Source organism: Peromyscus eremicus, chromosome 2 (genome assembly GCF_949786415.1).
Source record: "Peromyscus eremicus chromosome 2, PerEre_H2_v1, whole genome shotgun sequence".
NCBI lineage: Eukaryota > Metazoa > Chordata > Mammalia > Rodentia > Cricetidae > Peromyscus > Peromyscus eremicus.
The window spans coordinates 23,486,801-23,514,645 of record NC_081417.1 but is presented as its reverse complement, the minus strand read 5'-3'; the positions used below and the strand labels follow the sequence as shown (position 1 = coordinate 23,514,645).

General features: G+C 40.2%; 1 protein-coding gene across 1 annotated transcript in view; it reads left to right on the top strand.

The window, feature by feature from the left end:
• Ca13 (carbonic anhydrase 13) overlaps positions 1-14,122 on the top strand; it is a 29,214-nt gene extending 15,092 nt beyond the window's left edge. Inside the window, exons 5-7 of the mRNA XM_059255663.1 lie at positions 1,310-1,372; positions 2,213-2,368; positions 11,810-14,122. Coding sequence (XP_059111646.1) covers positions 1,310-1,372; positions 2,213-2,368; positions 11,810-11,929 — 339 coding nt within the window. The 3' untranslated portion in view covers positions 11,930-14,122. The remainder of the gene's footprint in view (positions 1-1,309; positions 1,373-2,212; positions 2,369-11,809) is intronic.
• The last annotated feature ends 13,723 nt before the right edge of the window (positions 14,123-27,845 follow it).

Here is a 27,845-nt window from a genome sequence, read left to right as displayed (position 1 = left end):
AGTATTTTCCTTTTTAAGTGAACAGCAAAAAGTTCCATAATAGCTTGGAAATGGTATCTAATTATATTTCACACTGCCAGTTGAAGATTCATATGGAAGTAGCAATTGATACATCTGCAAGAATAGCAGCAGAAGTCACAGCTAAAATCTAAGAAGAAATCTGGGCTCTTCTGGTTTTCTGATTTCAATATTTAGAGACCTAGAATAGCAGAAAATTTAAGCTCATGCTTCTTGAGGCCTTTGTTTGAAGACATTGGCAAATCATCTCAAACATACTGATCAATTGTTTTGTTAAAAAATAATCCCAAGCTTCTTCTTTTCTGGTATTTGCATATGAACAGGCAAGTTCTGCCATTACACCTGGGGACACTTTCCTTAGGGCGTACTCTTTTTCCATGCCTCATTATCTACGTGATGTTGTAACTTGTGGAGCTTGGGGTGGGGTTGAGGGGCAGATATTGGGAGTGATGTGGGAGGCAGCCAGTGCTTTTCCATGAACTCTGGGTGGTAGCAACAGGATCCAGGTATGGCTAGAGAAGGCACTCGAACCTTATAGGGTTTTAAATCTTTAGGTAAATTGAAAACACTCTCATTAGTGAAAGGAATACATTTTATACACTTAGGATGTATGTGTATGGGTATCAGCCATTTAGGATGCATATGCTCTTCAGGGTAGAGCCCCTTGATCTGGGACTTCAAGTAACTTTAGGCTGCAAGTAGGAGATCTAAGATTTTATTTAAGATTGGTTGCAGCCCGATCTGGATCCAAATGTCATAGCTGGCTTAACCATCAGCCACTTTCCCAAGCAAGGTTTCTCTCAAGTTAACCTGTGGCTCAGCAGTTAAGAGTGCTTGCTACTCTTCCAGGGGACCAGAGTTCAGACCCTAGTCAGATTGCTCACCAGGGCCTATAACTCGAGCTCCAGAGAGTCTGACACCCTTTTCTAGACTCCTTGGGCATCCACATATACATGGCTGATACCCATACACACACACTCAAGAATAAATAAATTAAATAAAATAAAAATAAAAGCAAATCTTTTGTAAACCATCTGAAACATGTGAAGCTAGTACTCTCTGCTTTGGAACCAGACTGTAGGTTCAGTCTAGGATCCCTGTAATATCTTGTTCAGATTTTTCTGGCACAATCAACTTGCCAGGTGGAAGAGAACTTTTGTTCTAGAACAGTTACTATAGGCTTGAGCTGACTCTGGCTTTTAGAAAATAATTAAAACTTAAGGACTGAAATGGAATGCTTGTGCTGATTTGCTGTTATAACTATTTCTGTTTTGAAATTTTACATTTTTAGATTGGGGAACACAATCCCCAACTGCAAAAGATCACTGACATTTTGGATTTCATTAAGGAAAAGGTAAAATTAATTACTATTTGTTAATGACTAACAGCTTCCTCCTCTCCTGAATTCTTTCACTATCTTTTGAAATCGTACACATTAGACATAGCATATCCTGCTTTCTTTGAAGCAAGTTTCAAGTTACCAGACCAAAACTGCAGAAAAAGCTTACTGTCTCTTACCTTTTTAAACTTGTAAAGAGCGTGACATTATCTAAAATAATCACCAATAAATCTATGCAGATTTAAGTTCTTAATACTCTAATTTTTATACACAAAATTATACCTTATTTAAAAGACTACTTATGTAAAATAAATTTTTTCTTGACCCTGAACCTCTCTACATATTTCATACTATCCTGTTATTTCTTTTTTTTTTCTTTTTTTTCTTTTTTTTTGGTTTTTCGAGACAGAGTTTCTCTGTGTAGCTTTGCGCCTTTCCTGGATCTCGCTTTGTAGACCAGGCTGGCCTCGAACTCATAGAGATCCGCCTGGCTCTGCCTCCCGAGTGCTGGGATTAAAGGTGTGTGCCACCACCGCCCAGCATAGCCTGTTATTTCTCTTAGAGCCCAGGCTGAACTTGAAGAATTCATGATCCTCCTGCCTCTGCCTCCTGACTGCTAGGATATAGGTATGTGCCTGACTCTCGTATCCTTCTTAAATAAATCCATGGAATTTGCTACTTTATCTGATCTTTTTTGGATTGAGGCAGAAATTTATTTTACTAAAATATTAATGGATTACAGTATGTAATTACACAGAATTTGAATGTGTGTGTGTTTGTGTGTGTGTGTGTGTGTGTGTGTGTGTGTGTGTGTGTGTGATTTGTAATCTGTATCAATTATCTTTACTTTTCCAGGGGAAACAAACCCGATTCACAAACTTTGACCCATTGTCTCTGCTTCCACCCTCCTGGGACTATTGGACGTATCCTGGTTCTCTGACAGTTCCACCTCTCCTTGAAAGTGTCACATGGATTGTTTTAAAACAGCCTATAAATATCAGCTCTCAACAGGTATGATAATTCTTCTTCCAAGCTGATTGTGATGTTTTCAGAGGAAACCCCTAAATCATTTTTTAATGCTGTTTTTATTTCTGCTGTATTTTGGAGTCTGACGTTTTCTTTCATTATTAGGTGAATGATTAGATAAAATTTGTATTCCTCCTCCCTCCCTTCTCTCTGTCTCTCTGTCTGTCTCTCTCTCTCTCTCTCTCTCTCTCTCTCTCTCTCTCTCTCTCTCTCTCTCTCTCTCTCCACCACATCTTTCTATGTAGCCTAGCTTAGCCTTGAAATCAAGACCTTTTGGCTTCAGCTCCCAGGTGCTGGGATTACAGGCATGTGTCACCATTTGAAGTACATGGTTTTGGTAATGTTCTTAATTGACCTTTTGTATAAGTCCATATTTTAATCACTGCTCAGTAATGCTATGTTCTTAAACTTTAATCAGTTCTTAACCTGTGGGTTGTGACCCCCACAGAGGTCACATATCAGATATTCTGCATATCAGATATTTACATTACAATTTATGAATAGGAACAGAATTACAGTTATGAAGTAACAACAAAAATAATTTTATGGTTGGGGGTCACCACATCATGAGGAGCTGTATTAAAGGGTCAAAGCCTTAGGAAGGTTGAGAAACACTGCCTTTAAGCCTCTTTGAGGGTGAAGCATCATTGTTATTTTTGTTTTTGTTTGTTTCTCTGTTTGTTTGTTTGTTTCAGTTGACATAGAAACAGTCCCATAGAGAGAGGACAGTTAGTAGAGAGGTGCCTCAAGAAAGGCAACCCTTTCCTCTCTCCCCAGTCCCTAGATTGCTGCTCCCACAGATTCAGAAGTGAATATTGAGATCAGTGTCAGGCATGGCACCCTGAGAAACGCAAATACCTGACATCTTCCAGAAGAGGAAATGCTGTATACTTACCCCTTCAAGGGGGTAGCTCTTCTGTCTAGTGTTTCTACTGCAATAATGACAGTTGAATCTTGGCTTTTGTTGACAGAACTTTTGTGGGGCTGCCTGAGGGAACATAGCTAAGAGGCTGCTCCCATCTGTGCCTTCCTGGGTAAAGCATTTACTCAGGCATTTTTCTTTGTAAGTTTTTATTTATCTTTCAAAGTGATAGGGGATCAAATAAAGGGCCTTACTCATGCTGCACTCCCGCCCTCGTTTTTTTTTGTGAAATGCTTATTCAGCCCTCAGAGTAGGCCACAAGGTCTAAAGTCTCAGGATGTCCTAAGTCCTTAGAAATATGTTCCTGAATATTACGTTTCTTAGTAGATTTTTGTCTCACATATGTTGAGCTTTTTAAAATTAGGTACTGCAATCTTCACAGCAACAGGTCTAGTTATTTTATTTATTTATTTATTTTCTGCAGTGAGTTAATATGCCTTCCTGCTGTAGGCCTGTGTATCCGCCTGATTATGTATTCTCCACCTCACCTCCATCATGTTAAGTCTGATTTAGCTTTCCAAGGTCATCTCAGGACATGTTTTCCCTTGGGGTGAACACTAGGATTGTAGTGAGTGTTTCTCCTTATTGTCTTTGTATTTAGGGTTAGAGACAAATAACAACTTAGTGCATAGTTATTAAAATACTTTATGAAAGTTTGGAGAAAACCCAAGATTCCTGGGACTGGAGAGATGGCTAAGCAATTAGGAGTACTGGCTGCAGCACCCACATGGCAGCTCACAGGGGTCTGTAACTCCAGTCCCAGGGAATCCAGTACCCTCCTCTGGCCTTCATGGGGTCAGGCATGCGAGTGATGCAAAGACATAGATGCAGACAAAGCACTCATATACATTATGTGAATGAGTAAATAGACTGGATTAAAAATCCAGGAGCCCTATGAATTTTGTCCATCATTTAATGAGAAAAAAAATGACCTGTTTCTGATTCAGTGGCTTTATAAATGGGCTTAATTTTCTTTCTTTCACTTGCTAAATTGCTTACTTTTACTCGTTTACTAAACTTCAAAAACTTAAGTATTATAACTTCAAAATTGCTAATGGCAAGTGGATAATGTTTTCCTACATAGTTCAAGACATCTTTATTCTTTAAAGACACTTGGAAAATAATTTTGTGTTATTATTTTTTCTCCAATCCATGAGAGATTTTGACAAGAACATTATAAAATATATAATTTAATTCTTTAGTGAGAATAAAATGAACCTTACTAAAAGCAACTCCCTACAAAGTTAGATATTATAATTGTCTCTAATGTGGATTCACTGCTGTGTTATATTTGAGGCTCATTGAACTAAAATTGTTAATGTGACTTTTCATGTATGAGAGTATGTGAAAGAATAGCTTAATTTTAGAACTCCCGTGGATTGGCAATTTCCTTTGAAACATTAACTTAAATTGACTGCAGCTGGGACACTATTAGATATTTCAATCTTAACCAGACTGAGGGAGACATTTAATGACCGTTCAAATTACTATTAAGAATAAAGGAATGAAGAAAAAGATATTTTAAAAATACAGTTTCAACTTAATCACAAGGAAAGAAAATTCTAAGACAAAGCGCTGCTAGGGGCCATAACATGAAATACTTAATTAGGACTCCTTCCAAAATGTCAGTGTTTTCAAAAGCAAAAGGAGATTGAGAAACTAACAAGAAATGTCAAAGGAGTGCCTAAGGATTTGGCTCTGTGGTAGAGAGCACTTGTCTAGTGTCCTGCAAGACCTTGGGTTCAATCCCCAGTGCTGAAAAAACAGAAGAAAGTAAATAAAAGTCATTATTAGGCAAAAACCAAAGGCAGTCTGAGTACAGTAGAGACTAATTAATGATGCCAGGCTGCTGTTGGACCAACAGTTACAGAGAGTGTACCATAGAATGTAAGACATAATTAATAGGGAAGCTGAGTCTGGGGTATGTGGGAAATATTTGTAGTCTCTCTGTAGTAGTTCTGCAAATCTGAATTTTTCCTAAAATATAAAGCTTATAAAAATGCAAAAACATGGAAGAATTGTTCAGTTGCTCAGTGTTTTTATATATAGACAAAATGTCTTATATCATTGATTTAAAGACTTTCTCAGCAAAAATAATTTTAAAACATTTAATTCTCTAAAAATTTTTATTTATTTTTATTATCCTGTATATGAGAGAGATCGTGAGTGAGTGAGTGTGTGTGGGGGGCAGGGAGCAGGGGGTCTCTGTGTGTGTGATGTTTGTGTGTGTGGATGTAGGTGTATGTATGCTGCCGTGTGCATGTGGATGTAAAAGGTCAACTCTGTGGAGTTGGTTCTCTCCTTCTCCCTGTTTGTGAGTTCTAGGACTTGATCTTACAGCATTGTACTTGTGTATCAAGTGCCTTTACCTTCTGAGCTGTAGTCCCAGCCCCCAAATAGTTTTTAATCTCAATGTCGGAATCTCTTTCTTTTGAAGATCACAGAGAAATATTGTCTGTATTCATTTTTCAACTCCACCATTTCATGCTACCAGCTTTGAAGTATACACCCTAATTTGTCGCCATATTCCTGCCCCCTAAGGTTTTCTATCACAATTTCTTGTGAAAGTATTATTTGACGTAAACAAAAATTTAATTTAATTTAAGTTTAAGTTTCTTAAAGCTCTTACATTTTATTATTTTTAATTTAGAATAATTTTTCTTGCTTAGAGTCACTTTATTGAGTTTTAACTTCTTGGTTTAACTGTATGCAGTAATAGACTGCTTTTGGTACTTTAAATAAAAAAATCTCTCATTTCTTTGGAAGCTGGCTTTTTCTTCCAGGTCCCTTTGGAGTAGCCTAACTGATTAGGGTACTCAATTGCTAAAACTCAGTGTGAAAAATACTTGGCTTTGATCCTATTCTAAAAAAAAAGTTATTAAGACATTATTTGCATATTATAAAAGTCACAAATTTAAATGTCTGCTTACTGATTTGGGTGATTATACTACAGCCACCACAATGAAGGCAGGGAAGATCTTTTGGCCAAAGATCTTCTTATCATAGTCCCAGCAATAACTGTTATGCTACCACTAGAGTTTGTCATTTTCTAGAATTTTTGTTTAACTGAATCAAACAGTAAAAACTTTTGTTTTGATTTTTTTAAATGCTATGACAGAGGAGACCCCAAAGCCTTACAAATATTAGGCCAGAATTCTACCACTGACCTACATTCTCACCCCCCCACCTCTTTTTTTCTTTCTTTAATTTTTTGAGATTATAATATAATTACACTTCTCCCTTCCCTTTCTTCCTTTCAGGCCCTTTCATATATACCTCCTTGCTCTCTTTCAAATTCATGACTTCTTTTTGCATTGGTATTGCATGCATATGTAAATACATTATATATATATTATATTTAGGAGCATATATATATATATAATGTATTTACATATATGCTCCTAAATATAACCTGATCAGTCTGTAAATACTATTTGTATGTATACTTTTTATTTTGAGATAAAGTCACTGAGTTGCCAAGGCTGACCTTGGACTCACTCTATAGCTTATCCAGGCCTTGAGCTTATGAACACCCTACCTCACCTTCCAAAATAGCTACAGTTACAGGCCTGTGCCACAGGGCCTGGCAGGTAGAAAATTTTTGTGTTTGGCTTTTAGCATAATAATTTTAGGCTGTATTCATTTCACTCATTTTTATTACTGGCATAAAGTCAATTGTAACATAGATATACCACATTAAAAATTCTATTCAGCAATTTGGACATTAAGATTGGGGTTGTTATGAACACTTTGTTTCACATTTGAATATGGAGTAATTGACATTCACACTTGGATAGACACATTTTCATATGTCTTGATCCAGTGCCCATGACTGTAATTACTAAGTCGCAAGTGCTTAATTTTATAATATGCCAACACATTGTTTTCTGAAGTGACAGTACCTCTTTGCCTTCTTCCCACCAGGGTTTTATGAGATTTCTTGTAGCTCCATCTCCCTGCCAGCATTGATACTGTCAGTTTTCCTAACTTATCTGACAGCTGTATGTGATTTTAGTTTGCCTGTATTAGACAACTAGGGACGCTGAGCATTTTTTTCATAGATACACTACCTGTGCATGTATCCGCTTTTGTGAAATATCTGTGTAAATCGCTTGCCATTTTCTGTGTGTGTGTGTGTGTGTGTGTGTGTGTGTGTGTGTGTGTGTGGTGTGGTGCATGTGTTCTTACAAGTATGTATGTTTGTGTATGAGTGTTGAGAGTGAGTATATATGGAGGTCAGACGTCACACCTAAGTATTGTTGCTTAGATGTTATCCCTCCTAAATGTTTTCTATTGGTCTGTATTCACATTCATTTCCTATCATGTCAGCCTTTCTGGAAAATTCTATATTGGGATAATTTTAGTTTTGAAGCCATAAGTTTAGATCTAAAATTTCTCTTTGGTTCTCTTTTAATTATTTGAGAGTCTCCTTTCCTTTCCAGATTTCTCATGTACAAAAAAAAAAAAGTGCTCTGTTTAACTTCCTATATCCTGGAGTAGTTACAAATGCTACTTCAACATCCTTTTAAGTTACAATGTTTAGTTATTCTTCCATTGGGAATGTGCTATATTCTCCTGACTCAGTTGTCATGCAACCTTTTTACTTCACTGTATGACATGTGAAGTTGTGGAAACCCTGTGTTCTGTTACTTTTCTCTGGTGAGTGTTTTTTTTTTTTTTTCTTTACGTTTAGCAAGTAATTATTTGAGGTGGGACAGAAGTTCATATTGCTTCCTGTGCCACAGCCTTGGTCCTACTGCAGTGCATTGGCTTGGAATCTGCCCCACATAGCTGTGATTAGTAGGTCAGTCAGAGATAAGGGCAGAGTTTGAGGTTCCTCTCTTTGGTCATTTTCCTGCACGAAAAGTGCCCCACTGTATCTGTGTGCACCTTACAGTCCGTATTTAGCTGCAGCTGGAGAAGCATCTCTTGGAGCACTCTCATCTTCCCTTCTCCAAGCAAGCGTGCCTTCTCCACCTGTGGTCCTCCACTGTCAGCCTCTTCCTAGTGCTGTTGTCCATGCTGTGTCTGAGTGTCTGCCTTCAGGATCTTAGAAAAATCTGCCTAGGAACAAACCCAAACCATTCCATTTTTAATAGGAAAATTTTGTATTTTGTGATCATATGTAAAATTCTGTGTCTTTGAAATTAAAATACGAAGTTATGGAATATTGTTTACCAAATGCTAGGTTTGTTTTTTTTTTGCAAGTTATGGTTCAGGGAATAAAATAATGTATAAAAAGAGGTTCTCATCCTTGACAGTTCGTAACCTAACAGGATAAAATAAATGTGCAGAACTATTACACAGTGGGCTGTGACTACCACCCTAAGGGAGACAGGATGGTGGATCAGAGGCTTTCTCGGTGTAGACATCAAGAGACATATCGTGAGTAATAGGTATTGGGATGCTTAAAAGCTTAAATGTATCAAATGGTTGTGCGGGGGACAGAGGCAAGAAGGGCATTTCTGGAAGGAGGAGTGAGTGAACCTATGGAGGCAGCTTTGTACTGTAGATATCAATGGTGAGTGTGTCAAGCAATCCCCTTGGAGAAACTGATGAAATGTGCACCCTCAGACCTTATTAGAAATTCTTGTTCAGAGGTCCAGGGTAAGATCTGCAGGTCTGAATTTTTTGGAATCAGCCAAGTCTTGTCAGTTCGGTGTTCTGAGGCCACCTTTACAAAAGTGGCTTTGTTTAGTACCTGCAGGTGTAGATCTCGAAAGATTCAGAAAAGTTAGAGGGATGGTGGTAGTCTAAGGCTCAGAAGTGATGCTGAAAAGTTCACACTGTGTGCCTATTAAAGTGTTTAAAGTGCCACTTCTTATAGAGATACTTTCTGAAATGTTTACCAAATGCTAGGTTTTTGACCCAATGTCCAGAATTTGCCTCAAAGTCATCTGAATTGAGCAAAGAGAGACTGGGTAGGAGTGTGGATTGAGAACTGACATACATTGATGGTTGAAGCGTTCTTGCTACTTTATTAATGTTTCCGTAATAAAAGCTAAGTGAAAGCAGATTAAAGTAAACTGCTTTTTTTAAAAGAAAATTTAATGCAATTACTTCTGTGGTAGGTCATGATTTAGTTGCCAGATAACTTATTTATTGAAACATCCCAGCTGCCTCTTGAGATTGCCATTACTATGATGGGGTAACAGTACATTGTTTGCCCCCAAATAACTTATTAAATAAAATAATGTAGTGTAAAGCACATAGCACAGTGTCTGGATCTCTATGTTCCAGGAAGGAGCTTATTTTCATTATTACTCAACTTTGGCAGGCAGCAGAGAGTTCTTAAAGATCTGACTGAGCACAACTGTGACATAAAATTACATAGAGGAGTTTGCAAAAAAAAAAAAAAAAATCTTGCTGAGGTTGCTACTTAAGAAAATAAGATCTTAGCAGTGGAGCCCAGGAAACCAGCAAACCGGTCACACCTACCCCAGCCTCCAGGCTACCTTGGGATCTTGGGATGTATCTGCCAAGAATGGGTGGGTGCTGAGTCAGCCGTGGTGAAAGAGGGGAAGGTTTCCGCCTGAATGGGCATGTGCCTACGTGAGGGGATAAGATATCTGAGCCAGCCAGGTAGGCTATGCAGCCAAAAGAAACCAGCCTCACAGGACTTGCCAGGTCCTATGTAGCCGGGCCAGGTGATGGAGAGAGTACTGAGATGGGCTTAGGACTCTTAGCAAATGAGCAAGCCGACAGAAGAAAGTTCTACAGCAAGATGCAGTTCTACACTGGTGAGGTGAAAGGGATGCAGAGATAGGGATCCATCGTGAGCTTCCAGAGGAACTCGATAGTGTGTGTGTGTGTGTGTGTGTGTGTGTGTGTGTAAACCCAAAACAGGTCTTCTGAGCAATCAGTAATGTCACTATGGAGGTGTGTTGTCCTGGAAGGCTCATAGATTGAACTGCATTTCCAACACCATCATCTTGACTGGAGTTGTGACCAGGGTTAGATTAGCCTCTGTCACTGAATTTCATCAGTGATTCTTTCTCATAAGTCTTATCTGTTTCAACTAGAACGATCTACTCTAATACAAACAACTGTTTATAAGTTGTGATCATTTGTCTCCTCATTCCCATGTCTGGGCTCCTTAAAAAGACATGACGAAATATGATTTGTGAAGACACAGATCTGCTTATAAATGGATGATTCTGCATCCATAGACCATGGTCATAAACTACTGTGTTGATGGTGAGAGTCTCTTTCTCCTCTGCCTATGGTGATATTTTATTTGTGTTGAAATGTGATTTTATTTGTATGTTAATAAATAAAGTTGCCTGGGGGTCAGAGCTAATAGCAAGCCATAGCAGAAGCCGGGAGGTGGTGGCACACACCTTTAATCCCGATCACATGACAGGCAGATCTCTGTGTGTTCAAAGATATAGCCAGCATGGAGACACATGCCTTTAATCTCAATACCAACCATAGAGACCTGGAGGTCTGTATAGACAGGCAGTGATGAGGAGGTCATGTGGTTGGGTTTACAACCAGTAAGAAGGCAGAACAGAAAGTCAATAAAAAGACAGACACACAGAAAGTAGGCCTCTTTCTCAGGGGAAGGACGGTGGTGAAGGGTAAGAAGGCAGTTTTAAGTCTCAGCTCTTAGCTACTGCTCTGACCTTTTGGGCTTTTAACTCTGCATTTGGCTCCGTGTTTCTTATTTAATAAGACCGTTACATCTACATCTGCCTCCCTCCTAGTTGATACTGCACAAGAAATGAAGAGGATGAAAGCCTAACTGATGTGGTTCTGAGGTCAAGGGGCTAAACTGCACAGAGACTAGAGGCTCTCAGTCTAACAGTTTACTAATTTGTCTTTATCAAAACACAGCAAAAATCCAAACAAAGGGCAAACCTAGTTCTAATAAGCAATTTCCTTCTGTAAAGCATGAGGTTAGGAGTACCCAGGTAACTTATCCAGTCTTTATTTTTATCACTGTAGACTTTTGCTAAATCTTAGTAAACAATATTAAGCTTCCACAGATTATTGGAATTTCATAAATTACATTTATAACAAACAATGTATGTATAGAGCTCTGGAGAAATTATAAGTAGTGTGTAAAGTTATGTGTATTGATATGCAAAAATGCTTATAGCATGTATCATGTGGAAAAACCAGATTTCAAACATCAAATGTTTGAGCACATTTTTGTAATAAAATATGTCAGATGTGTGTTGTAGAGTAGAGAGGGGACATATGGAAAACTGTTCTGTGAATATTGGTGTGCACTATTTAGAGCACATTCTACTTTTACAACTTTGATCCTCAAGTGAAGGATGTTTATATTCTTAATTTTGGAGCCACGTTGTTTACATATCAAAGAGAACCTAGCAGAACAAGTCTTTATGATCTGTGACCTGTAACTTAGAAATTTCAAATTGCAATACTTTTAGATTCTGGCAGAGGAAAGATTATAACTCTTGTTATCTTTTTTACACAGCTCATAAGATCAGTCTGGCTTTCTGTGGTGAAATTAATTCTGTTCTGATTTTCAACAGCTGGCCAGATTCCGTAGCCTCTTGTGTACAGCCGAGGGCGAGACGGCAGCTTTTCTGTTAAGCAATCATCGCCCACCACAGCCCTTGAAGGGCCGCAGAGTGAGAGCATCTTTCTATTAACAGCCACCAGCCGGTCAGTCCAACCAGGAGCAGGAAGGCGGCAAACGAAACCGAACTCAGACAGTCCTACTCGCAGCTTTTCTAGAATTTCAGGTTTATGAATCCCACTTTCCCAGCAGCTTTGGCACCACAGAGAAAACCAGAGATCTGGACTAACTAACTCAGCTCATCACTCCTCTATTTGCACCAACACGTGTCCAATTGGTAAACATGGTTGGGTGTATATTAGTACCACAAAGTACACCTGCCTCACCCTTCATGACCATATATGGTCAGCCTTACAAACCTCACACCGTACTAAAAGATTGTTGTGACCTTTGGCTGATCTTACCACATTTTAAATAGTGTTTGCTAGAAACTTTAAATTCACTTTGAAAATGGTGTAATTCCTAAACAAGAAGTTCTTATAGTTTTTGTATTTTTCTTATTAATCAAGAATATGTATTTCCTTTAGTGTACTTTTTTTCTCGAACTCTCATTGTGAGTACTGTGATAAAGTGTACTACATGAGACACACAGGGTTTAAGACAGAATACTGTGTCTACTTCTCTGACCAAAGTAACCTAGAGTTTCAGTGAGGAATTCTTCAGGATATAAACAGCTATTTAAGGCATTTCATGTCATATATTCACCTAATAATGTTAATGACCACCAGGGTGATCACTGGCATATTGTGTAGCAGTGTTGGCCGGCTCGTGGCATTAATGCAGTTCAGACTGTCAGGTTACACAATACCACTGCAGCAGAACTGCCCTGAGCTGGTGAACAGGTTCCTACATTTGCCCTGTGTTTTAGCAGAGCAGGGGGCTATCCTACATGTGTTGTTTTTTTCTGACACTAGTGAAAAAAATGAACCGAGTCTCACATAAATGCATAAGCATCCAATACATTTTCCTGGCAAATCTCATTACTCAATTGTACTAAGTCTCTTACATGATTTATTAAGATGCCATTTGGTACTAATTTTAACCTCTGCTGTCTGGAGAGGTTTTTGTTTGCATTTGATGGAGGAAGATGGGTGCCCTGTTCCTTTTGCTTTTCCATTATGGAGTGACCCTATCATTAACTCAATAACCGTGCTTGACTTGAATATTTGTTACACTTTTGCTATTTTCTGAGAAAGTGTCCTTGGGTTTCTTAATTTCAATGATTTGTTTCAGATCTCTCTCATCTTCTAAATGTAAAGCAAACTATTAAAAATCTTCTTTGTATTTTTCTTGGTTAACTTCATTTTGAGAAAATTGTATGATGAAATCTACTGTCACATAAGACAAGAGCCTGAATATTAGAATGGACACTTCAGCCATTGTTTTGCCTTCTCAGTGTCCAACTTAAGGCCTTGAGGAAGATCCATATACCATAAATATTTAATGAGTTGGATAGGTAAGGATTTATTTGATAATTTTGGTAACCGTCATTCTCTCTGAGATCAATGCAGTCAAATTAATTTAACAATTAAAATAGAATATCTCTTGAAAGTTTTTTCAGAAATAGTATTTATTAATCCACTTTTTATGACCAGAGGTTCTAATGATTTTAAATGTATCAGTGTTAGGTGGGAAGGTATTTCTTTAGTTTGGAAACACATGCAGGGAAGCATTCTAGTCAGAGAGGAGTCTGTTCTATCAAAGTTTGGAATGTGTGAAGGTGGAGATGCTAATGACATCCAAGTGTTACACAGTTGGTAACTCGTGTTTTCCCTGCAGCGTGGCATCTGTGCTGTGATGTACATCTCACCACAGTGGGGTAAAACTATCCAACTAGCACTGGTTTTCCTGGAGATCATCTGCTTATGCATATCTTTCGGAGGGAGATGGTCAGTCGGTGCTTTAAATTTGTCATAGTAGTCTCTTTCAATAAAACTGTAAGTTACTTGTGTGGATCTCTTACTTCCCACATCATCTATTGATTTCTGCTTATTAAGCATTTTGTATTATAATTTAATTTGATTCAACTTTAAAAAAGAAAATGAGAAAAATACTTGTCAGTAGCAAGGCTTTGTAATGCAACGAATGGAATTAAGTTATGTATTTTAAACTGAAAGGAAATAATCTCAAATTTATAAAAGTATTTCAAATATAATGCAATGCAAAACAAAACCATTTCCCATGAATTATTTTAAAGTAAGATGCCATCCCAACTCCTTACAGTTTGAGTGCATGCGCACCGTTAACCTCATGCTTTGCAACATGAGGGAAGAGCACAAAATTCTTGGTGTTGTTCAGTGGAAAATACTTTTCATTGTAATCCATTAAATGGATATCTCTCTGGAATGGCTGGAAACTCACCTTTGACCCCTGAAGAGGAATTACACCACAGTGAATCCTCCACTCCTGTCACGGGTTGAGAGAAGTCTTCCTGACAGAGTCTCATATTTCCTTGCTTTACTCCCATTAGAGCAAATCATCCAGTGGGAGTGTGTGGGCTCATTAAACATTCCTGCTAAGGAGTTGGTTTTTAGTACAAGTTATTCTGGGTGGAGGCTGAAGTTGGCTTTTCTTAGCTGTGCTCACAGCAGGAGAGTCAAAGAAAGTATTGGGGAGTGTACGTCTTCCTGAATTCAGAAGGACTCACCCCTAAGTTTCTGATGGAAGATGTGACTTATGAAAAAAAAAATCTCAATGAAGGTTTGTATTTTGATGACGACCTCTGGAAATAACTGCCTTTATGCGAGCAATTCTAATCATGTGTGGTTGACTGGTGATGGAAGGAGATGGAGAGATAGGGAGCGTCTTGGGGCCTCAGCTACATATACATAATACCTTAGCAAATGACATGATGACAGTTTCCCCACAGGAAGGCACGAATTACTCAATATTTCAAACAGATTGTGAGAATGCTTATAATTAATGCCAAAAGCAATGGAAAGGGCAAAAACAAAAACAAAAACGAATAAGCAAACAAAGCCACAGAGTAGGAGACAACCAAGAGATTACTAAGATCAGTAAAGCCTCCACATTCCTTAGTGGGAGTCAGTGTTCCTCATGGTTGTCTAGGAGCCACGGCCACATACCTGAAGTTAAGTAGGCTTGAAGACCATCATCATCATCATCATCATCATCACCACAACCTTCATCATTATTTATTGAGAGGCCCAGTTCCCCTCTGGAGCCCTGCTTGAGGCAGAGAAATATGGAGAGTATTCTAGGTTTTCTCAGTGGTGGCACCCATTGGGGTGGTCCTCCTTTATGGGGTCACTATGAGGATAGACTGGAAATCTCCAGAGGTGGAAGACTTGTCATACATCTATTGCCCCCTGGAAATTTAACAATGACTTTACTGGGTAGCTTATGTACTAACTACTGTGCTAGGTATAAAGATGACTGAGAGGTGATTCCTGCTCTTAGGCAGCTCAAATCTTTCAAGCTATAAGAACAGACTTGATCAACATAAGATACTAAGTTTCTTAATTTGGTGTACTTATGGAGTACCATAACAACATGGAGAAGATAGATCTACTATTGGAGAAGTTAACACAGTCAGGAAGGATTTCAGTTGTGATTCACTTTGAATCAGTCCTTTTCCTCTCTAGAGTGTCCTCAAACTGGTACATAGTGGTATGGACAAATATCAGGGTTATTTTGAGATCGGTGGAAATTTCAAAGTAGCTGAGGCAAATAGTGATATTTGCTGACTTACATAATTAAAAGAAAAAATCTAGAAGTTGGGGCTGGAGAGATGGCTCAGTGTTTAAGAGCACTTGTTGCTCTTGCAGAGGACCTGGATTCAGTTCCCAGCAACTTTGTGGTGACTCACAAACATCTGTAGTTCAAGTTCCAGGAGAGCTGAAGCTTTCTTCTGAACTCTGGGGCACAAGGCACACACATAGTACACAGATACATGCAAACAAAATATTCATAAACTTAAAATAAAAATAAATAAATTTTAAAAATGAAAAATTTCTAGACATTAATCTGGCTTCTATAATGGCAAAGCAAAGACCAAGATCAAGCGTCAGTCGAACTACACCCTTGCGAGTTCTGTTAACAATCAGTGTACACTTTTCCCCCCTCTGTGAGCCAAACTGGTGCCAACAGACATGTTCTATGTCCACAAATATTAAGACATCTGTCCTGAATTTTCCTTGGCCAAGAGCAAATCTCCTTCCCAATGCTTAACCAAGTTACCATAGCCAAGGGAAGACAGCTCAAGGGAGGAGGTGTCTCTATTTAATCTTGTCCTACTCTTTCTTATATGCCTTTGAACTTCCTCAGCAAACAGCATGGATTGCTAGCCACATTAGTCTGTGGATATGTCACTCAAAAAGCACCAGTGTAATCCTAACAGAGTCAGAGAACCATTTCATGTTTGAAGACAGCCTGGCCTACATGAGTTGTTCTCAGGGAGGCTGTGGGTGGCAGGAGAGGAAGAAGGAGAAGAGAAAGGAGAAAGAGCAGGAGGAGATGGGATGAGAGGGAGGGGAGGATGTAAGATAGAAAGGGAGGGAGGGAAGGAGGGAAGGAAGGAAAAAAGTATTTGTTGAATACTGAATGAACACATGGATGAAAATAAATGGTCAGATTAGGTGCAAGACTAGCACAGTTTGCAACGTATTGTATTTCCCCAATGAAAGAGCAGGTGCTCAAGACTGTTCCACTGAAAACACAAGCAATTTGCTTGCCAAAGAAATGCTGCCTTGGTGATTAGGAAATCACTCCAAAATAAACTGGAGGGAAGCTTTGCTACAGCCAAGGCCACCAGTCTTGGCGTCAAACCTACTGCCACCCTCTGGACAGTGAGGAAAGTGCCACAGGCCAGCAGTTCTGAGTGGTTTGCTGACCTCTGGGAGAATCCAGGACACTTTCAGGGGATCAGTGAGGTCAACATTACTTTATAATAGTGACAAAATATGGTTTGGGGTTTAATTGTTTGATATGTGTGCTTCTGATTAAAGAAATGTTGGCTAAGAATGCTGATTTCTCAGGACAAATCAAGACTGTAGCAACAAACACTTCTGTGTATTATTTCTTCACCAGTATAAAGCCAGTCTCAAAACACAAAATATTCCTTTTTTATGTTATATTTATTATTTTTATGACCGAATGAAATAATATTTACATTATTTTAAATGAATAACTCTGGAGATTTTCAGAAAATAAAATACAAATGGGAAATGTAAACATTTGATTGCTTTTTCTAATTTATTCTAACTCTGTATTTAGTTAAGAATATAAAGTCCTAAACCATGAAATGTTATTAAAATGAGAACATTATGAGAAATAATAACAATAAAATGTTATTAAAATGCTCATGCATTCCAAGGTTCCACAGCTAGATGTTAAGACAGGTGTAACAGGACCTGGGGAAGTGGCTCAGAGGTTAAGAGCTCTGGTTGCTCTTCCAAAGGACCTGAGTTCAACTCCCAACACCCACATGGTAGTTTATAATGATCTTCAACTTCAGTGCCAGGGATTGGACACTCTCTTCTGGCCTCTGTGCCCGTCAAGGCTGCATGTGGTGCACAGGCATATGTATAGACCAAACACCCATACACATAAATAAACAAGCAAACAAACATGATCAATTTAACAGTGATTTGACACCTTTATGTAATAGAGCATAAAGGACACAAATCATTGCTGTGACCTTTGTCCCACAGAATAAGACAGAAAGAAGCTCAATTCTGCCAGGCTCTAAACTCCTTGATTCCTAAACCAAACCTTGGAAGCAAACACTATGCTCTGTCTTACAATTTTACAGAAGCAGTAATAAATCAAAGCCTTGGTTTTTGTATTTTTCTAGAGGAAATAATTAGTTACTTGATAAATAATAAAATTTTTCTAGGAATCTATTTCCTGAGTTTGTTTCCTAAAGACTTTGTGTGAGAACCAACTAATGCAAACAGTTCCTATTGGTCTATAAATTTACCAACTAGGTTGGAAAACTAAAATATGCAGGAAAGAGAGGATATAGAGATCCTAATCTCAACATACTGCAATTATTAAAATGGGTATATACATGCATTCTAAACAATTTTGCTCACAAAATTCACTGCAAAGAGATAAACTTTTTTTTTTTACTAGAAACAAAATAATTGCTAATGCATTTCTTGTTTTGTGGGTGTCATAATGACCTAGATGATGCTAAACCTGAACTCACTATCCACCATCGTGGATCTTAAAGGAACCATGAAAATTTAATTGCCTTACTGTGTATTGTGGAGTCACTAAGATGCATTTTTTATAGATCAGCATTGGCTTACAAGGGGGCGGGACAGCAGTTGTGAAGGCAACATCTAAGCAGGATTCACAGAAGCCATCAGGAATTGGCTTCTTTGTCAAAAATCCTCACAGCTTCATTAAAACTTAGAGGCATGTGGTTCGTTTATTTGTATTTGTTCTTTCATTGTTTTTGGTTTTCCCATTTCTTCATACAAGCCGACACTTGTTCTTGCTGATGAAGAGGAGTCTGCACGCTCCTCTCCAAGCTTCCTCTGAGCTCGACCTGCCTGTCACTGCTCTCTCCTTTTCAAGGCATCGTTCGGTGTAGACCCATTATTTCAAAAAAGAACATAACAGACCAAGAGATGTCCCTGCCTTACACCCATGGTCTTCTTCCAAACTTAAAGGTTGTCTTAATTTCTTGGAAACAGAGTCAGTGAGAATTTACTATTTTGAAACTTGGTAGCCATTAAGTGATCCATTTCCCCTTTTAGTAAACTGATGGTCACCTCCTTCCCTAATGTTCTTTTTGATGAATTCATCACTCTCTTTTTATGGAGTAAAAATTGAATTTTGTTAAATCTCAACCTGTGACTCTTCCTTTTTTAAACCTTCAGTGTGACAAGTGTAGCATTTTGTGAAGGACTGCTACTCAGTACAGCAACTGTCTTTAGAGAAAGCCTTGGTGAACTGAGTTGGTAGCTAAACTATTTTTTTTCCCCATGAAGCATTATTTCTGACAGCAGCTGTCAAACTCTGGATATCCAGATTTGGATAATTGGCAAATATTTTCTTAGAAATGAACCAATTAAGATCGTTTCTTTAAGATAGATAACAAAGTGTTGGTCAGTTGATATAGTGAGAGCTGTCCAGAGAAAATTTTGTTTCTGCCCCTGTAAGCTTCTTAATCATTAACGATACTTTTCAAAATCAACTTCCCTTAGTTGACATTTCCTTAAGTGGACACTTGAACACATCCACTCAAAGTTTTCAAATTTGAAGTTCATTTTGATTTATGGAGAGTTTTCTTAGCTCCACTCTTATCCATAATATATGTATTAATGTCTAATTCTTAATGCTATTTTGTTTTTATATATGATTGTTACACTCATACGTAATGGGACAAGAAGTTTCATGATATTGCTCAAGGACTGAAAGCAGTAATGTTTAATCTATTTATTGAGTGAGTGAGAAAAACAGAGTGTTGTAATACAACACAAGCAGGCAAAGAGCAAAACCTTCTGTCTTCCATGCCTTTATATAGACTTCCAGCAGAAGGTGTGGTCCACATTAGAAGTGTATCTTTCTGCCTCAAGATCCAGATCAAAGGCATGTATCCTCCTACCTTAAAGGTCCACATTAGAAGTGGTTCCACCCATTTCAAATGAAGCAAAAAATCCCTCACAGGTGTGCCCTCCATTTCTGGATTCCAGTTAATTCCAGGTATACTCAAGTTGACAACCAAGAATAGTCATCTCAAAGAGAATGAACTAGTTGGTTAAAAAGTCTCAGTGTAGGCAGATTCATCACTTCTTCCTCTTCTATTCCCACGGGAGTTTTCTTAGAGGAAAACTTGGCTTTTGACTCAGGTAGGTTCATTCTGTTCTCAGCCAAGTGGAACACAGATGAAAGGCACCTGCTGTGAAAATCACCATCCAGAGTAATCACATTCTGTGACTAAATGGAAATTTTACAGATATTATGGGTTTTGTAGACAGATTTCAGGCTGCTATGCAATCAGCGTCTTTAGATTCATGAAAATCCTGCAACCTTGGTCCTAAGGGGTCTCCCCATATGTACGTAACAATGTTCCTTTTACTCAGGCACAGTGTGTAGGTTTAGCCATCTGTCACTTAGCACCCTGAGACCCAGATTCCCTCCCCCCCCCCCATATTGCCGCTGTATTTGCTATGAGGTGGATGCTTTTGTGTGTTCTCGGTAGAAATCACACACTATATGGGCTCTGTCCTGAAAGGTTCTGCTAATGCCATGCCACTACACAGAAGCACATGTGTAGAGCTCACTAGCCACAAGAATTTGAGACGTGAGCCCTAGTGATTCTTTTCCTTAAGGCTCCTCCGCCAGTGATGAGAGAGAGCAATCTAATCTCTTTATTTCTTCACTGAGAAGATCTATTTCATGTGTTAATCCCATTGAAAGGAGTAAAGACCATTACCACATTTTTTTAAGTTAAATTAAGCAAGCTTTATTTTCTGTCAGACAGGATTGTCTCCCTAAGGTGGGGATTGAAAGAAAAGCACAGAACATAGACGAAAGTGGGGTTTATATAACAAAAAACAAAAACAAACAAACAAACAAAAAACACACCACAAAACAAAACAAAATTGCAGGGCTAGGGAGTTTCCAGAGGAATTTTGGTTACACAGGAACTTGGCAGAACATTTCAAAATTATTTGGGAGAACACCTTATCTTATCAGGGTGGGTGTAGGTCAAGGCTCCGGTACAGACCAAATCCGATTCTAGGAAGGTTCAAGTTACAGTCAGCTCACATTCTAAGACCCATACATTTTATAGAAATAGAAATGAATTTATTTTGAGCATGTAACCATTTCATTTTAAGATGAAATCAGCCTGGTTCATCACACATGCCCGTTTGAACTAAAGCTCCAGAAGAGTTCCCTTGTTAAAATTCAGTGAGACTGAAAAGTTAAGATATAAAGTAGTCTTTCCTAAGACAAAGGATTTTGGAGATAGTTATTTCAATATGCTAGTATTGAATATGTCAGAGTTCCTGAGTTAGATGTTGTACCTAGTTAATGTCTATTACAAATGCATCAATTTATAGCAAAGTACCTCAAATGACTTACACATACCTCATAGATATAAAAGTGTTTCTACCTCTTCATTTGTCATCTGAGATATTTTCTGGTTGCTCTTTGTCTGCCCCTTTCTAGTCTGCTCTTCTATCTCTTTACTCACTCACTAGGTTTTTTTTTTTTTTTCTTTTCCATTTTCTAGTGGGACAAGTTTATGTATTATTTAAATGAGTAGATATCACCTGCATTTTTATCTTTTTTCCTTGAAATTTGAACTCATATCCATTTACCTATGGGATGGCTCCCAGGATCTTTGGTAATGCCCATACAGATTTCTCGTTGGTACTTTCTGTGCCCCCAGCTCCTCTCGGGGAATGTTGGCTTTTCCTGGCAGACTCCTTCTCACTGAGGACAGCATCAGCTGCTCAGGTCTCAGTTTTCTCCCCCCTTTTCTCTCAAACACACATGGACGGCCTTAGCAGGCTCTACTGATGCTGCCTAACATGTCACAGAGCTGGTCTTGCCCCATGGCTGCTGAACAGTTTCCATGCAGCAGCCAGCCTGACTCTTACCCAGCAGGTCAAGGTCATCACACTATGCTGTGACTTCCTACCCCAGAAAGTCTTGATCATGGTTTAGGGAATTCTTCCCGACTTGAGCACCAGCTGCCCTTGTATGCATCCCTGCCCCCAGTCCCACCCACTGTGTTCATATCATATCAGTCTGGTCCAAGGCCTCTGGCTCTTGCTACACACCATCAATACTGGACCCTCATTGGGACTTCTGTTGGATATCCTGTTGTTGCCTTGCGTCATGGAGATTCTGTAGCTTTGGATCTGCAGGTCCAGCTCCTTCACATGCTCCAGCAGCTCACAGATCAGGTGGATGTTGGGGGTGGGCCAACTCCTAGCCCTTGTTCTGGGCTTGGGTAGTAGCTGAGTTGGTCAGCCTGTCAGGTTTCCCTCATTGTCACTACCAGGGCAAGCTCTCCTACACTGCTCTGGCTAGTTCACACAATGCAGCAGGCAGCAAGGGGTGGGGCCAGTTCTCCGGCTCTCATGCCCTCAGGGTTGGCTCACCTGCACCCACATCACCAAGGATAGCTCTACTGTTTTGCCCAGGTGAGATGCAGGGCCCTTTCTCCTGAGAGTTGCAGTTGGTGAGGGGGTGGGACCAGCTCTTCCCACTCTCATGCTCCTAAATCCAGCTCTCCCACCCGCCACAGAAGGCAAGGGGGTGGGCATCTTTCCCTCACCCACGCCACCACATGGCAGATGAGGTGGGGGGTGCTAGCTCTCCTGCTCTCATACCTTCAGCGCTGACTCACCTGTGCCCTTGCTAACATAGTCAGCTCCAGGATGCTGCCCAGGTGAGATACAGGGCCTGCTCTTCTGTGTGGTACAGCAGGTGAGGGGCAGGGCTATCTCTCTCTTATGAACCTGAGGCCAGCTCTCCTGTTCTTCCTCTCTTTTAAGGACAGTGGTTTCTTTCTTTCTTTCTTTCTTTCTTTCTTTCTTTCTTTCTTTCTTTCTTTCTTTCTTTCTTTCTTTTTCTTTTTCTTTTTTTGTTTTGTTTGTTTGTTTGTTTTTTGGTTTTTTTTGAGACAGGGTTTCTCTTTGTAGTTTTGGTGCCTGGCCTTGAACTCAGTGACCTGCCTGCCTCTGCCTCCTGCGTGCTGGGATTAAAGGCATGTGCCACCACTGCCCGGCATGGTTTTAGTTTCTTAGCTAATGTTCTAGCACCAAAGCACATGATAAATGCCAACAGATTCTTATTTCATGAACAAAGTTTTTCATAGTCATTTGAAATAGCATATAGATTGCAATATAATTAAATTTCTGTTAGTTTTGTGCTTCTATAGATGACTGGATAGAGAATTAAAAATATATATCAGTTCCTTTTGTTTGTTTGAAACTTGTTATGTAGACCAGGTTGGCTTTGAACTCTTCGATGATTCTCCTAGCCTCTGCCAGCCGAGTGCTGGTATGTGACATCATCACCATCTTTTTAGCTTTATTAATACATTAAATGGACAGTTTTCCTCAAACCCCCTCAAAAGATACCAAAGGTTTTTTTTTTTTTTTTTTTTTTTTTTGTTTTTTGTTTTTTGTTTTTTGAGACAGGGTTTCTCTGTGTAGCTTTGCGCCTTTCCTGGAACTCACTTGGTAGCCCAAGCTGGCCTCAAACTCACAGAGATCCACCTGCCTCTGCCTCCCGAGTGCTGGGATTAAAGGCGTGCGCCACCACCGCCCGGCGATACCAAAGTTTTAAGGTGTTATTGCAGCCATTACTTACATAAGTTTACAAATGATTTTCAGTATTGTTTCAATACTTTGAACTGCTGTGGATGGTTTTTACAACATAAACTGCTACAAGCTGCAAAAATATACAAAGAAGGCTTTTGGCTGATTATGACAAAGCTAATACCTGGAAGAAGCCAAGGGCCTTCCGGAGGTCAAGCTGAGGCTCAAGGAGCCTTGGTGATATTTGGCTTCTGATTATCAGCCATTTCCTACTATGAGTTTCTTGTGTGCTATTGTAGCTTTTCTATCATTTATTGGGCACCATTTCCCCTCTACTAAAGGAATATTTAGATAACCTTCTGCGCTGAGAGCTATGCTCAGCCAGAACTCCACCAGCTCAAGCCTCCCTGTAATTATCATCATTAGCAGCATCGGGCCAGGTCCATCCCCAGATGGAGGAAAGTACCTTATCAGAGACACCTCTGTACTCTCTAAGAACAGACTTAAGTGTCCAGACTACCTGTTTGAGAAGGCCTGGCAGATGTGCTAATTAAGCTTTACTTCCTGCTTTCCCAAACCTTACCTCTAGTTCCAGATCTCCCTTTAACTATCACCAGAGGCATCTAGCTGTACACAGGTTGCCTAGCGACAGAGCACACCTTCCCCCACCCTGCAGAAAAACAGCAGATAGCTTGGACAGATAGGAGCCACAGGAAAAAAAGAAGGCAGTTTTATTTTCTCCCATTGACCTAGCTAGCAACTTATAGATTTTTTTGTTTTGTTTTGTTTTTTGTTTTTTGTTTTTTTTTTTCAAGACAGGGTTTCTCTGTGTAGCTTTGTGCCTTTCCTGGAACTCACTTGGTAGCCCAGGCTGGCCTCAAACTTACAGAGATCTGCCTGGCTCTGCCTCCCAAGTGCTGTGATTAAAGGTGTGCGCCGCCGCCGCCGCCGCCGCCGCCGCCGCCGCCGCCGCCACCGCCACCCAGCTAGATTCTTAACATTTTCTACCAATCACGTTTAAGATATAGTTGAGCACATAAGATCCCTCTTCTTAGACATTACCTGAATTTAGCCTTTAGTTAATTCATTAGTCACTTCCCTTTTGGGTTGCAAATGATAATTAACAATTACTGCCCCTCTGTGTGATTCTTATCACCCTCTGTTTGATCCTGGAAGCCTGGCTTTGCACTATCAAGGAATTACTGTTTGTAAGTGTATGTATACCAGGACTCCCAGGGCACGGGAGGACAAAGAAGAAGATTTGGAAGAATAAATGACTGGACTAAGAGCTCTGTGTGCTGAGATTCTATTTCCCGAAAATAGTCCTCGCTGTTTGTAGTTCTCTCTCCTGAGCCTCTGGGATGTGTAATATTAAGGCTGGTTCCTCTAATATTATACAAGAACAAAGACATTATTTCCTGACACCATATCTATCAAAACAGCCGGGCGGTGGTGGCGCACGCCTTTAATCTCAGCACTCGGGAGGCAGAGGCAGGCGGAACTCTTTGAGTTCGAGGCCAGCTTGAGCTACCAAGTGAGTTCCAGGAAAGGCGCAAAGCTACACAGAGAAACCCTGTCTCGAAAAACCAAAAAAAAAAAAAAAAAACCAAAAAAAAAAAAAAAACCAGCATCATGGTGAGAGACATCATGGTGAGAGACATATTTCGAGAAGGGATCCCAGGAGGGGATGAGAGAGGGAGAAAGCAACTTGCAGAAAATGAGAATATGGAGTAAAAGAAAATGTAGTCTAGCGGCAATTAGGGTAACATTAACGGAAACAATACCGGCTGATTTCTTTAGAAAGGAAAAAGGATGGTCCGCGCACCTCACGGTCCATCGTCATTGTGACCAGAAGGTGGCACTGCAGGGTTATAGAGCTGATCCGCTTTGCCGACCCCGGACGGGAGCGGGGAGAAGGGAGAAAGACTACTTCCCCACCTGACTCAAGCTGGTCAGTGCAGATTTCTAGCCCCTTCCAGACGTCATTTCCTCTCTATTGCTAATAAGCCCAGGGAGTGTCTCATTTTGCTCATTAGTCACTCAATCAGCTCACACTTAGTGTCGCATAATTTCTTTGTCCTCATTTCTCTCCCTCCTCCTCCTGCCCCCAGGTGCATCTCCTGGCCACCGTCCTCCCCAGAGAGCAGCCTGCCACCTGTTCTGGTACTGCTCACTCCTCTGGGTGCCATGCAGATCCCTCTGGACCCTGCTTCTGCAGCTGCCAGGGAGGAGAAGGTTGAGGAAGAATTCATCAACAGTAAACAGCCTTTGCAGCCTCCGTGGGGGCGGGGAGGCTTACTAGAGGAGGAGCCTAGGGTGATGTCAATGTTGGGTGACCCTTCACCTGTACCCCTGTAACTGCATAATCATTTCCCAAGTTTTCTGCAAATGGAAGAAAGACTTATCTGTGAGCCCTGGGTTGAGGACCTGTAGCAGTACTATGGGTGGATGCCAAAGGCTGATTTACCAAAGGCTTTTTTCTTACTGTCTCACGGGGTTACTCGCACCACCCGGTCTACTGTCTGCCATACTGTGCTCCTGTCCATGCAAGGTGGCAGCCCAGCTGGTGCTCTTCACTTCTCTCAGCTCCTGCCTTTCTGTTGTTCATGACAACAGCCCGGCTGTCAGAGTTCAGAGATTGTATTCTAAGTAGTTCGCTACCTTGCTCAGTCTCACTGTTCTCCCAGGGTCCCATCCACTCACCCATCTATCCATCCACACAGTTCCACTACTTAAAAGACATTTTTAGAATTAGAATTAGAGAAAGCGAACATACACACTTTCTGGGAGCCTGATTACGATTTTGTAGGAACCTCAGGAACTCAGGTTTTTCAAATAAATGTCTTTCTCATGATTTGAGAGGCCTTTGGGTTTGCCTAACTCATCCTCAAATGAGACATTGGGGGCCAACTATGAGCACCATTGATGGAATTTTTGAAATTTTATTTATTTATCTACTTACTTAATAAGTAAATACTTTTTTTTAAAATTGTGTAAGCCTGTTTTACCTTCATGTATGTCTGTGCATCACTGTGTACTGGTGCTCATGGAAAGCAGAAGAGGGTGTTGTATTCCCTGTGGAAGGAGTTACAGATGATTGTGAGCCATCATATGGGTGCTGGGAATTGAACCAAAGTCCTCTGCAAGAGCAGTCAATGCTCTTAACCACAAAGCTCCACCTCCAGTTCCCTGATTGAATATTTTTAAAGGAGGTCAATAGTAGTGGCCATGAGAGACGTACTGATTCTAACCAGAAGGATGGTGGGTAAAACACCATGACTGGCAAACACCACTCCGTTTCTTACCATCTCCAGGCCTTGCTTTCTAATCATAAAAGGAGGATGATAGTGACATCAATGTGATTCAGGCACTTCATGTCATCTTACAGAAGGGGAAGTTCTTAAAGGAACTACTACAGTGCTTGAGATGCTTAGTAAACATGCACGTGTGCATGCTGTCAATCAAGGAGTCCCAAGAACAGTCTGCTGCCAGATTCCTGTTAGGTGCTGGTACTGGATGACAGTGCTGGCATTCAGTACATCTCAACAGAAGATAGAATCCTGAGAAGGTGTGTGAGGGGGAGATTTATCTCTTAAGAATATAGGCATGGAGCATGCCTCGAATACCAAATTAAAGGCGAGTCAGTGCTATCAAATCTGCAAGGCTTTGATCAAGATATGTAGACCTCAGGTGAGCATGCGTGATTTGCTGATTTGACCCATTGAAGATGATATTAAAGGAGCTGCTGATACAGTAAACCTCTGCTTCTAAAGGAAAGAAACAAGGAACTCTACCTCAGATATTGGAGAAGGAAGGGGAGATGATAAGAGGTTATCAGGAAAATTAGGTGCTGAAGAAGCAAAAGACAGGTCAAAATGAAATGTCTTACTGACCATACTGTCTGCATGTCAGGTAACACAGGAAATATGAATTTACTCTTCTCATCAAATTTTAAGTCAATTTATATATCTTTCAAGTTTTCCTTTAAATTTCACATCCAGTGTGACTAGAGTGTCTGGCTAGAGGAGAATAGATATCTTACAATAGAAGTGCAGTGTGCATTCAGGAAGAGTGGAGCTTTTGTGAATCACATTAAGGGTGCGAGAGGGGAATGCTGCCTTTAGCAAGTATTAAAAGAGGATGGGGTGTAGCTGAAGTTTTCCTGTGTCCCAGCCTGCCTGCTGTTGGGGCTAATCTCTCCCACTAGTGTCCCTCAAGTAAACACACAGAGACTTACATTACTTATAAACTGTATGGCCATGGCGAGCTTCTTGTTATCTGTTCTTATATCTTAAATTAACCCATTTCCATAAATCTATATTTTGCCACGTGCCTCATGGCTTACTGGTATCTTTTCTTTTCTTTATTAAGAAATTTTCTACTCACTCTACATACCACCCACAGATCCCACCTTCTCCCTCCTCCCACCCCCAGCCCTCCCTCCCAAGCCACCTTACATCCCCACATCCTCCAAATCAAGGTCTCCTATGGGGAGTCAGCAGAGCCCAGCACACTGAGCCTAGGCAAGTCCAAGCCCCTTCCCACTGTACCAAGGCTGCATAAGGCATCACACCACAGGCACTGGGCTCCCAAAAGCCTGCCCATGCACCAGGGATGGATCCCATCCCTGCCTGAGTGTCTCCCAAACAGTTCGAGCCAAACAACAATCTTCCATATCCAGAGGGCCTAGTCCAGTCCCATGGGGGCTTCACAGCCACTAGTCTACAGTTCATG